Source organism: Teleopsis dalmanni, chromosome 2 (assembly GCF_002237135.1).
Source record: "Teleopsis dalmanni isolate 2A chromosome 2, ASM223713v2, whole genome shotgun sequence".
NCBI classification, from domain to species: Eukaryota; Metazoa; Arthropoda; class Insecta; order Diptera; family Diopsidae; genus Teleopsis; species Teleopsis dalmanni.
Window position 1 is genome coordinate 202,390,727 of NC_051847.1, and position 13,055 is coordinate 202,403,781.

At 31.6% G+C, this 13,055-nt stretch overlaps 1 protein-coding gene across 1 annotated transcript; it reads right to left on the reverse strand.

The window, feature by feature from the left end:
• Positions 1-10,396: 10,396 nt before the first annotated feature.
• On the reverse strand, positions 10,397-12,045 carry LOC119684988 (protein tailless-like). The gene is made up of 2 exons (XM_038099154.1): positions 11,970-12,045; positions 10,397-11,703 (listed from the first exon to the last, which is right to left on the reverse strand). Exons 1-2 carry the CDS (start codon positions 12,043-12,045, stop codon positions 10,460-10,462), a joined length of 1,320 nt encoding a protein of 439 aa, XP_037955082.1. The 3' UTR covers positions 10,397-10,459.
• Positions 12,046-13,055: the final 1,010 nt, after the last annotated feature.

Sequence of the window (13,055 nt, forward strand, 5' to 3'; positions counted from 1 at the left end):
TAAACAAGTGGATTAATTTTCCGTTTCATACCATTGACTTTTTTCAAACTATATTATGTTTTTATATTTATACAGCAGATACTTATTGGGCACCGTTACGTAGTTCTTATACAAACTCTTATGTACACATACATATAGAATATAAAATCTATATTAAATAAACCAAAATTACATATTTGCAACTTAGACAAGTAATACATATTACCTTTCCTTAAACTCTAAGCATAATACTTTGGCTTAAAGACATTTCCACAATGTTCAAAAACAATACATGTATATACAAAACAGCATGCATCCTAGAATTTAGTCATTCAGCAAAAGGGTAATCCTGTCTATTAAAATCCATTTTCAAGCTCAGATTTTTGTTTTACTAGGTAATTGCGAAAGGATTAGCTTAGAAATGATCCCAGCCTCTTTTAAACCGATTTGAATGGACAAATCGCACACGCACCGACTTGGCTTACGTTTACTTGTTGATCTTATGAAATGTGTTGTCGCCTTAGTGTTTAGTAGCAGGCAATAGCTGTTATACTGACCTTTAGCTCTAAATACACCTGCCTGAAATAGTACAAGTTTGTACTTGGGAAGTGGTAAGTGGTAAGTGACGTACTTGGAACCGGGCTCGTAGGCGTATGCGCATTAAAACTTACGCGAATTTGGTAAAGATATGCGTCAGCTTCATTCATTGTATTAGCATTACTTAATCATTATGGCTTAACAATATGCAAATTCGAACTCAAAATGATACTCAAAGTAAAATTGCTTTATATATAAGTACAAATTCGATTTGAGACACAAGTAAACACAAAATTATTATAATCTGTTGTTACCTCTAAAGCAATTTGGCTTGATGCCGCTTCTTATGAAAGTGCTTAAATTGTTCAATGATATCTATTTTTGTTCCGAGTTGTTGTTGAATGCCATGTCGCACTTTATGCGGATTTATTTTGCGTTTAACCGCGTACACACCTACTTACTGATTAAGACACTCTCAAGTAGACTACAGACAATGAGTTCTCAACCGGATATTCTTACCTGTACTTTATTATATTCTTTTAAAATGAATATTTTTTAATATTAAAATAAATATATATATTTATATACAACGCTATATATCTATAACTGTGACGCGTGCAATCAATCAAACCATGCACAAGAAATTGATTGGTAATAATAAATATTTTATAAACTAATTTAAATATATTATGTGTTCTACATACATACAAATGGTTTGTAAAACAGAAGTAAACAAGAATTTCTGTAAATAATTATAAGTGGTAACGCTATCTATTTGTAATTATATCCCACGATAAAGTATATCCTTCATTAATGTAATACCAAATTTCATACCATTTGGAATAATACTCAGATACGATGTTATTGCAAGTATTTTGGTTGGGTTTAACGTCCACAAAAGTCTATTATTTCATGGTCCAAAACATTCTTCCGAAAGGTAAGGTCATAAGGTATCAAATCATCGGAATATGGGTAATAGTTTGGAGTTAAAATGGGGTTTACATCCAAAAAATGGATCACTAGTATCAATTGATTATAGCAACTTTTAGTTGTCAATCAACCTTTGCTAAATAAGCATTACTTACATCTTTCTGCTAATGTTCAGTCAATACTTAATAAACTAATAATTTTAGTTAAACTTTTATGAATTCATTCGCAATAATCATGCAACATATGTCTCATCATTCATGTCATCATAATTACTTTTAAACCAAGTTTTATATTTATAAAGTCTGTCAAACGATAATTAATTGTCATGATGAACTTGGTTTATCAATTAAAACGTTTTTGCAAAAGTTTCGCCAAGTTTAAAAACAAAACTTAATAATAGCTCTTTCTTTGATGGTCATTTTTGAACTGATAGCCCCACATTACTGCCTCTTCAGACGCAATAACTCCGTTTACATGTCTTATGAAACTTTAACAGTATATCAGTAAAGCATCTACCTTACTGACTTAAATAATTGCCATTAAATCGCTTTATATCAAATATTTAATTTAAAAGTTGAAGTTCTAGAACTTATGTCTACAATAAGTAATGGTATTAGTATACTAGTGTCATATTGGATATCTTGGTTTATATTTGAAAAGATCTGTTTTTCGTACACAACGATAAGAAAATCTCAAAACATAATTATCATAAGAATGCCACTATATAAACATTTTTTATAATATCTATTAAAGAAGCATAAAGGAAACTCTAGGACAACTACTCCGTTTCTGTCTGACTTTCTTTTATGGATTAAGCTTGTTCTCTTATGTTGAACTTCTTTAAATTTTGAAAGTTTCTTGTATTTTGTAAAATTTGGTATTGACACGTATATTTTAAGTGTGTGATGTGTACCCTTATTAACCATTTTTAGGGGTCAAATCTTTTATCACTACGAACCTATCAGGTTCATTAACCTATCAGACTGGCTGGATGATATCATTATCATTCAACTAGCTCTAGTTACTTACAAACATTTTTAAAATATGAGTTTTTGCAATTTTCGGAATGTGAAATATTTCAAATTTTTGATTAATATCTTACATCAATGAATTATAATATTATTAACCAATAATACCGGCTGAGAATCAATGAATGCTTGGAGATACTCTGAAAATAACATACGCATGTGATGTGATGTCTTAATCTAAGAAACAAAAATCTGTTATAGAATCGCTACTGTAAGTCAAATCGTTGATTCGAATATAGACTATCAGCTGTTAATCAGATTCTACGAGTACGAGTATGAGGCATTCAAAAAATCAAGAATCAACACTTACCAGAACATAGTTGTTCTGCTTAAAAACAAGGTCAGTAAATATACATCTTAGGTGCCCTGAAAATTCTTTTACATGCATCAGTTAGATTATATTGTATACGATTGCCTTTTCTTTAAGTTTTCTCAGAAACCTCTTATTAGAAAAATTTGATTTATATAACAAGTCACAACAAGTCACAACAAGTCACAATTTTCAGAATTTGTAGCCTATAATACCTAAACATTTTATGATTATATAATTATGAATTTATTTAAAAAATGGAAAAATATTATATACAAATGTTAACAATTTTTAATTTGTACTCCAAAGGGCTTACAGTTTTAGAGAAGCACTTCTTTTCAGATGGTTCAACTGTCGTACATTAAGACCGGTTTTTACTTGCTGAAGTTGGTCGCTGCACTTAGTTTTACACTCATCTAGTGTCGAAGCCATTTTCTAAGATTTTTTTCTGATAGTACTAACCTTAGCATTAATATCACGATTGTCATATCCCATAATGTCGATTACGTCAATGTATACAAGTAGCTCGATATATTTATAAATTCTGTATGTTACCTTAAATGTCTCGATCATTTTCAGTTTTTTGATGAATATGAAGAGAATAAAGAATAAAAAAATCCACTATTACAAATATCAATCGCACAGTATCAATATATGTTCGTATATACTTCATTCTAAATTGATGGAGCTACGAGAACTTAAACATAGTATTATTTTGACGAGGCATATTACCATTGTAAAGACATCAAGTGCCAACATTATAATTGCTATGTAATTAAAAAAACGATGTAAGCTGAAATTACCAGATCAGAGCCCAAAATATAGGCCTAGTCAATTAATTGGCAAAATAGTTCAACATTTGTTTAGGTAGACAGACCATTTACGTCAATAACCTAGTTGCTCTTGAGTCGGGGCTTAATGACATATACTTGTATCGCCAAGTAGAAAAATTTCAAAATATTATTTTTTTAGTTAAAATTTTTTCTTTAGGCTACTCTGGTCTTATTATTAGGATGCAAATAAAACTCAATTTATTTCATTTTTCACCCGACGTTTCGTTGGTTATTTTCCAACATCTTCAGGGGTATCTAAAATATTTTGTATTTAATAATTATGATTTCAAAACACAATGTGAAATTATATCTATAATATAATTTGTGATATTGTATAAACAGAGAAATATGTACACAAAAATAACTAACAACAACAATAATAACAAAACAATCAAAAGTAATAATTATCCATTCAGGATTTTAGAATTGTTAAATAATAATAATTACCAATTATTTTTTTAATTGGGGATTGTAAATCCACTTCTTCGAAAGTAAAATTTATTGTGTTATTAGCTGAAATCGAAGTATTTTTTCCAGATTGTTAGAACAATTTTTGTAACTGCACCGGATTGTCGTGCTCATCCTTGCAGTTTGATACTACAGACTTAAAAGCTTAACTCAGTCAGTTCTTTTGGTTAAGCGTTCGAGCGTTTTTCCTATTTCTATATATCTCGATTTCATTTTCTATCCGAAAAGTCGCCTTTTTTCATATTCTAATATCGAGCATTTATGTTACAACAGCTGCACTGTTTGTAGAATTTTCTTGTTAGACCTTCTATTTACCATTGAATATTGAATAGTATTCCATGATTCTGATTTTTTAAATAATTTTACAGGTCATTTTTGAACAATTAATTAATTAACTTTTTGTAAAAAAAAAAATGAAATTTAATAAGAATAGTTAATGTCAGGAAATATTTTTGAAAATATAAAAGACGGCAATAAAATAAATCAAACTCCTAACAATATTGCCAAAAACTGCAAATTGTACTCAAAACAATTCCAATAACAATATTGGAGAAATGTCACTGATGACAGAAAGATGAGGATTAAGTCAAAATATACAGGCAAATAGCTGTGCACGAACAAGACGTCAATAACAACTACAACAAGTACAATGAATACAAAGCAATGAAAGCAAGAGAAACAACCACAAGGGATGAGCACAACATCTATGAGTCTATTAAAAGTCTAAAGGCAGGATAATAAAGGGCCATTAGGACTTAAAAGGGCTCAGCCCAGCAACAAAATAACAAAAAGGATAAATAATAAAAATTTGCAGCAACTAAAAACTATGGTAAAGACAACAACAACGATCAGTACTGCTACAATGGAATGATCCGTTTGAAATTGAATTGTGTTGAGTCGAGTTAAGTTGAGTTCATCATCGCCTCATATATGTCATCACCACCGAAGCGTATTTAATTTTAAATCCTCGTTCAATGCAAAAATAAGAAAAAAATAAATAAAGCTAATATGCACGTAAATATGTGAGTGAGCCAGTGAAACGTGTATTGGACGGCACTGCAAAGGGTGATAGCTCAGTTTTGCACCAAACCATTGTACCGCTCCGCTGTGAGCGTTCCGTATTCTAAACAATTTGTTGGCAATATTGCAGATTTTGCTATATTTGCTATATTTGCTGTAGGCTCTCATTCACAATCTCAACAACAAATTTTCTGCTGAAATTAAAAATTTTAATACTATTTTTTTTTTACTGCATAAATGACTTTGTTTATTCAGCCATACGAATTTTCGTTCCTGTATTGTAATAAACCTTTGGTACGTTTTCAATGCAGTTGATTCAATTGTAGCGTCAAAGGAAAGGATTTATGTGTTCTCAGCTGTGGACTCGTATGTGTGTGGTGACTATTGGCTGTGGCACGGAAAAGTCATAAAAGCAAATTTTGCTTTTTAACTTTTTGAGTTTGTATGGCAACCATTGAATTCTGCCATAGTTCCATGCTTACTAGGGTAAGGCTATTATGGGTGCCATTTGGAATTAATCCTCATGTACCATTGTACTTTAGCTTATTGAAGTAGAAATTCTATGTTAATTTTCATTACTTAAATCTTATCTGAATAATTCTTTCTTTTATATTAAACTGAAGGAATCAAATGATTGTGAATTGAGTTTGATTTTAATACCTAATCAGGGAATAGTATCTAAACTAATGTTGAAGTCACAAGCAAACAGGATCCCTTTTCCGGATTTTACTTACCTATATGCCAAATGTTCTTAAACGAAGTTGTGCAATATATGCAATAAAAGTAAAGTTAGCGATATATGGTATTTTTCTACAGTAGTTTCGAAATTTAATTTTCAAATAACATTCTAAATGAATCTACCTATACTTACCAGAGTATAGTCACATATTCGTGTAAAAAACGATTTCTGTATCACAGTCAAAATATGATATATAATTCGTGACAAATATAAATATTTTGATAGTATTAAAGTGAAGGTGCAACATTTTAAAAGAAATATTTGCTTAGCTATATCGAATTCTTTAGTAACATTTGTTAGTATAAAACATACCAAAAAGTACAACTCGTACATATCAGATAAAATAGTAAAAACACAACTCTTTACATTTATATGTTATTATTTTGTTTTGCTTCCTATATACATTTGTGTCTAATAAAGTATATGAAACTGATCGATCGAGCATTTTTCCTATGGATGATCTAACAGCATTGTTATCAGATGTTTTGTGGTTAAAAGCCGCATTATCTACTCCAGAGTCTGCTTATACATTGTGACCGAAAAGTTTCCGGAAAATTTTAAATAAAACGCAAAATTCTTAATCTTCATCAATATTTATTTTATCTCCTTCAAAATATGCTCCATTAGAAGCGATACACAAATGCCAACGTTTCTTCCAATCATCAAAAAATTTTTTATAGGCGATTTCCGGTATGGCTTTGAGTTCCCTCTGCGAATTCTGTTTTACGTCTTCTATGGATTCAAAACGCGTTCCTCTGAGTGGTAATTTGAGGTTGGGAAACAGGAAAAAGTCACACGGTGCAAGATCAGGTGAATACGGTGGCTGTTCGATGGTATTTATTGAATGTTTGGCCTTAAAATCGTTGATAATGTTGAACAAATTGAGGTGAATCGGAACAAGCCGGGCGTTGACACGTCGCATACACAAATTGTCCACCAAAATCAAACGAGCCATCTCACGACCGATGCCTAGCTCTCGTGCTATCTCTCTAACACTCACATGAGGATTTTTGAACACGATTTCCTTTGCCTTTTCAATGTTTTCGTCGGTGGTAGAGGTCGAAGGTCGTCCAGAACGCGGCATGTCTTCGACGGTCGTACGACAGTCCTGAAAGGCTTTGTACCACTCATAAACTTGAGTTTTCGATAAAACTGATTCCCCATAAGCCTTTTGTAGCATTCGCAACGATTCTGCACACGAAATTTCGTTCGAAAAACAAAATTTGATGCAAACTCTTTGTTCAATATTTTTTTCCATTGTTTTTTTCGCAACGCACTCCTGAGGTGAACTGGTTTCAACAGCTGCCGTAAACGAACTGTCTGACAGATCGCGCTCATTTTTGGCATAGTAATTAAGGACAGTGCTGCCAAACTACATAAACTTAAAATATCGAAAAATATACAGCGCGCGAATTTTAAATGAGAATTTCCGAAAGCTTTTCGGTCACAATGTATATTTTACATGTTATAGACTCTGTTTATAGTCACTTCTATTGCTGATTATATGAATATATTTGCAGTGATCATTTTATCCCATCGTTTTAAAAATGATTAATATATATTTAAATATTTATATATTTTTAATTTGGTCTGATATATAATTTGACCTATTATTTTTGTGTAGTTTTATCTTTATACCGGATATTTTTTGAGCAGTAGGTACAAGTTAACTTCAACTAATAAAGGGTTATCCACTTCGTGGTCCTTATTTAGCACTACTATTTCAGCAACATATATCAATCAAAATTATAATTCAAGATATTATATGCTTCGAGGCCTTTATATAACATTATATGAAACATTAAGTATAGAATGAATGTAACAATTCTTCCAATTATTACGCTCTTTTTTATTACTAGTGGATATGTCAAGAAACACAATTACCGCATCTGAAACAGTAAAAATCGAATGGTTTGAAAATGTTAAAGGTATGAAATTGCAGTATCATCTATACGAAATATATGTGGTTTCAATATGGACGGTTGTAGCAGTCACGACATGTACTCTTTTGGCTTTGTTATGCGAATTATTTCTGGAAAGTATAATTTTACGTTTGTCTAATGTTGGCCCTTTTCCGAGTGTGTATCTGGACACTCTTTCTCCTAGACAGCTGGGAAGTTTCTGCAGTTTCCCACCCATCTGATTGAATAATTTGTGTATTCCTCATAAGCTTCGTGATTATTCAATGTCTGATATCTAAAATCTGCGTACCGCTTAGTGATTACTCTGAGATTAGATAGTGGTAAGTAGGGCAGACTGTCGGTTTTCTTATATAGCTTCAGAGCTCTGTTCCTTATATATTTTTTGACCGGATCTATTCTAAGGTCTCTTAGCATGTCATGCGTGCGGATGTACCATGACACTTTGAAGAGACTTCGGAGAGCTTGACTTTGAGCAACTTGCAGCTTCTAGAAAGTGAAGTCGGCAGCTGTGCTATATGCGACATACCCATAAAGTAGTTTGTGTGACTGTACATAATTTTTAAACACTTGATTTTATTTTGTGGTGTTACGCGAAAGATCGTGTTTGTGCAGAGAATTCTGAAACTTCCGGCGGTATGAAAGCCAATATTCTTCTAGTTATGAGCCAGCTACTACCCTGTTCCGAAGAGTCATCTAAAAATATATCAAAAGTATTAACTACTGTAATATGTTCCGAGAAGAGTAGTTGAATCTGTGCTGGCTTTAGCACTACACGCGCACTAAGCTAGATTACTATGGTGTCATCTATTTAACGTCAAGACCCATATGAAAAATATGAAACTAATTTAAAGACTAAGAAAAGAAATAAATTGTCCTAATAATACTAATTGAAAATATTAAAATAAATAAAATAAAGTCATAAAAATAATAAAATCTCTTACTACCCAAAAATGAAAATAATCTTTTATGATTGTTTAAAGTGTTTTATTTATTGTGAGTATTTAAAAAATTGTGAGTATTTAAACATCTACTGAAAAAATTATTTTCAGTAAACTGCTAATAGAAAACTGCATATATATATATCATATATATGTATATTATCATATTAATAATATGACGGGAAAATATAATGCAAAAATTTCTTATAGTAATATATTGTTTTCCATTTTAGCGCACCCCAAAACCTGATAATTAATCTGCTAACTATTATTTATTATTAAGTGTTTAAGGCAATAGTACTTACTTTTATCTCAATACGTTTATTAATAAAAAAATTCTAATATTTGGACTAAAATCTATTAATTCGCTGCCAATGCATCCCAAAAAGTGCCCTGTTTAGTATTGTTAATGAAGAAAATTGGAATAATCTATAGTGATCGTAACATCACCAGGAACAATGTTTTATTTTTCACTGCACTTGCAAAAAGTGATTAATATTGTCTATTATCTGAACTCTTTAAAAATTCCAGTCTAGCGTGACTTTCGAAGTCGTCTGATTTACCGACGGTATTTAAATATTTAAAGACAACGGTCTATATGAGTAAGTCTTGAATGATTCCAGCATAAGGTGAATAATTGGCATACTCGTATGTATGATGCAGTCTTATATAAAATTCAATACTGTTTGTAAAATGTTTCCGGAATGAATTATTGATATCATAAAATCATCAATTGAATGAAATAATATTTGAAATAATTTCTCAAACTGTGTTTATTGTCTTTTAATTATAATCTAACACATCTAAAAAAATGTATATACGTATTCAAAAAGGCCAAATTTATTCACTTGATTATTTAATATAATTAAATAATTTATATAGCTGAGGTGACGAAATGGAGCTTGATTAAAGATTCTTAGGTTCTTAGAAACGCCATCATAAAATGATTTCCACTGTAAACTTTTACACAAATGTGCTAATATCTATAACAAATCAAGTTAAACTTCTATCTGCGAGATAACTCCAATCTAATAAATAGCAAAGTCTTATTTAAGATTAGACTTATTTAATGTTTCATTATAGAAACATCCTTGAAAAACGTCTGTTGGCGTAACACTAATTCACATTATTATCATGCGTAACAACTTCATCAATAACGTCATTTAACATCATTTAGACTTATATCATTCCTTATTAAGTTTGATTAGAAAATACTATAGCTCTCAAAAATTTGTCCTAGATTCTGGTAGTCTATTATATTATTTAAGTATATACATTTATTTAAGTATATTTATATTATTTAAATATCAGGTCACAGAACCAAAAGCCTGAAGACGCGTTCACAATTTCTACCGACGTTGAATGTATTTTTTCCAAAGTTATTAATAAATACAAAGAAATTTTAATGTTTTAAAAACGTTTATATTTAACTTCATATTCTTTTCTTTTCATTGTCAATACAATAAATCTACATAAATATATTTTTATTACATTTGTATATAATATTCATATATAATATTTGTATTTTATATTACATTAAACTTAATATTATTTAAGATCACTTTTAATAGACATATTTTCGTATATAATACATTACTTTAAATGTCACCATAACTTTTATTGTCCAACAAATCTACAAAGGCGCTTAAAATATATCACAGTTTCCAGCACTTTCGATCGCAAAAGGCACTTCTTGCGCAATAGTCGCAGACCATTTCGATATTGCGATCACGAGAATTGCCGACGGAACAACACTTATATTTTACGCTGACTGTACATATCGGAGATGAGACGCACAATTGTAATATCCCCGATAGTTTTTCGGAAAAATAATTCTTCAATTGTGAAGCTGGAGACTTTGTTCATAAGCGTAGCTACACCCAACATAGTCTGGAATCGCAAAGGTTGATTGGGATGACTACGTGCAATATATGTATGCAATGCATTACGCGCGTCATCATGTAAGGATGCTACTTTGGAGGATTCGATAAGTCCGCGGGAATCGCCTGATGTGCTGGAGTTTGGACTACCACTACCAGTGCATAGTGAATTATTTATCAACTCTTCAGTAGTGATTAGCACAGGTTTCCGGAAAAGTGTTATTGCACGTAAACAATCATATTCATTGTTATCTACATTCATATGGCAGAGCTGGTTTAAAACGTCTTGAAAAGCATGCACCTCTCGTGAAACAACACCAACAACATCACGATTGCTATTTTCTGATTCATATACGAAAAGTAGTTGTGCAAAATTAATTGGCATTAAATATTGCGCCATTGCTAATATGAAAAACTCCTTCCATGATTCCTCTAGTAATTGCAATTGATCCGACATTGGTAATTCAGTAAAGGCATGTACACTTTTGATCCAGTTTACATTTTTGAACAAATGTTCAGCGGCGGTTTCCTTAATATGTTCAGCAGCCATTAGTGGCGGAGTTGGTGGAAGTACACGTGAAGCTAAAGCATTCATATAAGCAGCGCTGGGACCGAAAAATCCTGGATGCCCTTGATGATGTGGTACACGTGGTACTGATAAATCTAACACAACCGGTGGTTGGAAAGTACCACCCAATGCATGATGTGTATGTTGTGCACCAGGCATAGGCATAGGCATACCAGGAAAACCAGTTAAAGCTGTGTTCATTAATAATTCATGTGGTAATGCTGGCATTTCTGGACCACCTAAAATCGCATCCTTGTACATAGCCATATGACGACGCAGTGTAGAATTACGTGGACCTCGTTCGTGTTGCACAGCATCTTTATTCATTCCTACATCGAAGCATTTGCGTAAACGACATGCGCGGCATTGGTTACGATGTGTTTTATCCACTACGCACAGACCTTGTTTCTGGGACTTGCAGACGTATTGGCGAGAGCGGCGTATGGAGCGTTTAAAGAATCCAGCACAGCCATCGCATGCATAGATGCCGTAATGCTTTCCAGAACTGTGATCACGGCAAACTTTGCATGGTACATGATACAGTATACGACCTAAAAAAGAAAATTATTTATTAGTTTAATATTCCGAAAAGAAATTAGATATCAAATGTGGGAAGTGAAACGCAACAAAAGCACTGCCATATATCCCTCAAATTAAACGCCCAATAATTATTATTTCGAATCAAATAAGGGGTGCACTTAGTTGTTCTTTTAGACATAATTATGGGTCTTAATAATAATTTTAAATGCTTGGAGAGTGGCTGTGTTGTGTTTTGTTGGGTCTTGTGAACTAACAAAAAAGCTTTGGTTAAACTTACTCGATGCGGCTGGTGATAAGCGCATGGCATTATATTTTTGATCCATCATTTCAGGAGATCCTTCACTTGATTGCATTTTTATTTATATTTTATTTTTTTTTATAAATAAAATATTAAATCCGATTTTGCACTATTGTCTTTTTAGTTAAATAATAATATATGTTCACTTAAACTTTAGTTTATTTTTAGTTAAGTTTATTTAATTTAGTTATCTCATATATTTTCTTTAAATGTCCACAAAAATATTTATATTAGACACCAACTTATCCCGACGAGATCTTAAATTGTTATGTTAAGTGCTCATTACTTGCTCCCGTTTTAATAGTCCTGCAGTCGATACACGCAAATTCTCTATTCTGTATAATTCATTACGTATTTGATCATCCCTGCAACCCTGTTCGAAAGCAAAAACAATATTCATTGGTTGATTTTGCAGCGTATTCTTTGCGTGGTCTCTCTCGCACTCAAATACATTAGTGCTGCGAAACGTGGTAAGAGAGCATAGATCCTTGTCTGGTTACATATTACTGCCATTGCAAAATGTGAATTTCATTCAATAAATCTTGGTCATGTAGTTGGTATATTGAGTTTCATGACCTTTTCGGCAGTGAAAATATAGTTTACCTGTCTGCGTTTTGAATGAACTTCATCGTTTGGTAATAATCGGTTTGCTTTCTCTTCATCTATTGTATGGCATACGTTTTCATGGCGTCACTATTGTAGCAATCTGGTTATGTACCTGCTTTTCTGAGCGCAATTAGGCAAGGGTTGTACGTCACTTCTTTCTCTATTTTGGCATAATTTCTAATGGAACTCGTTGTTTACCTATTTTACTTCACACTTATGAAAACTGCGCAATTTTAGAAATTTATTTGTTTCACTCAATTTATGAATTATTGAATTTATTGAATTATACTCAGACATATCAGAAGTGATAAAGCCAACTTTTATTTATTTAATTTATTTAAACTTTACTATTTACCAGATTTTGAATGCGAAAAATGGTTATGGTATTATTTTTATAGACCTTGTTATATATTATATTTTTAATTAAAATAATTTATTAAAATTGTAGTTTAGTATGAC

Excerpts from the sequence above, each read along its gene's own strand:
- LOC119684988 (XM_038099154.1), bottom strand. The coding sequence starts at position 12,045 with ATGCAATCAAGTGAAGGATCTCCTGAAATGATGGATCAAAAATATAAT. Across the intron at positions 11,704-11,969 it reads CTTATCACCAGCCGCATCGA|GTCGTATACTGTATCATGTA; the intron begins GTAAGTTTAACC and ends TTTCTTTTTTAG.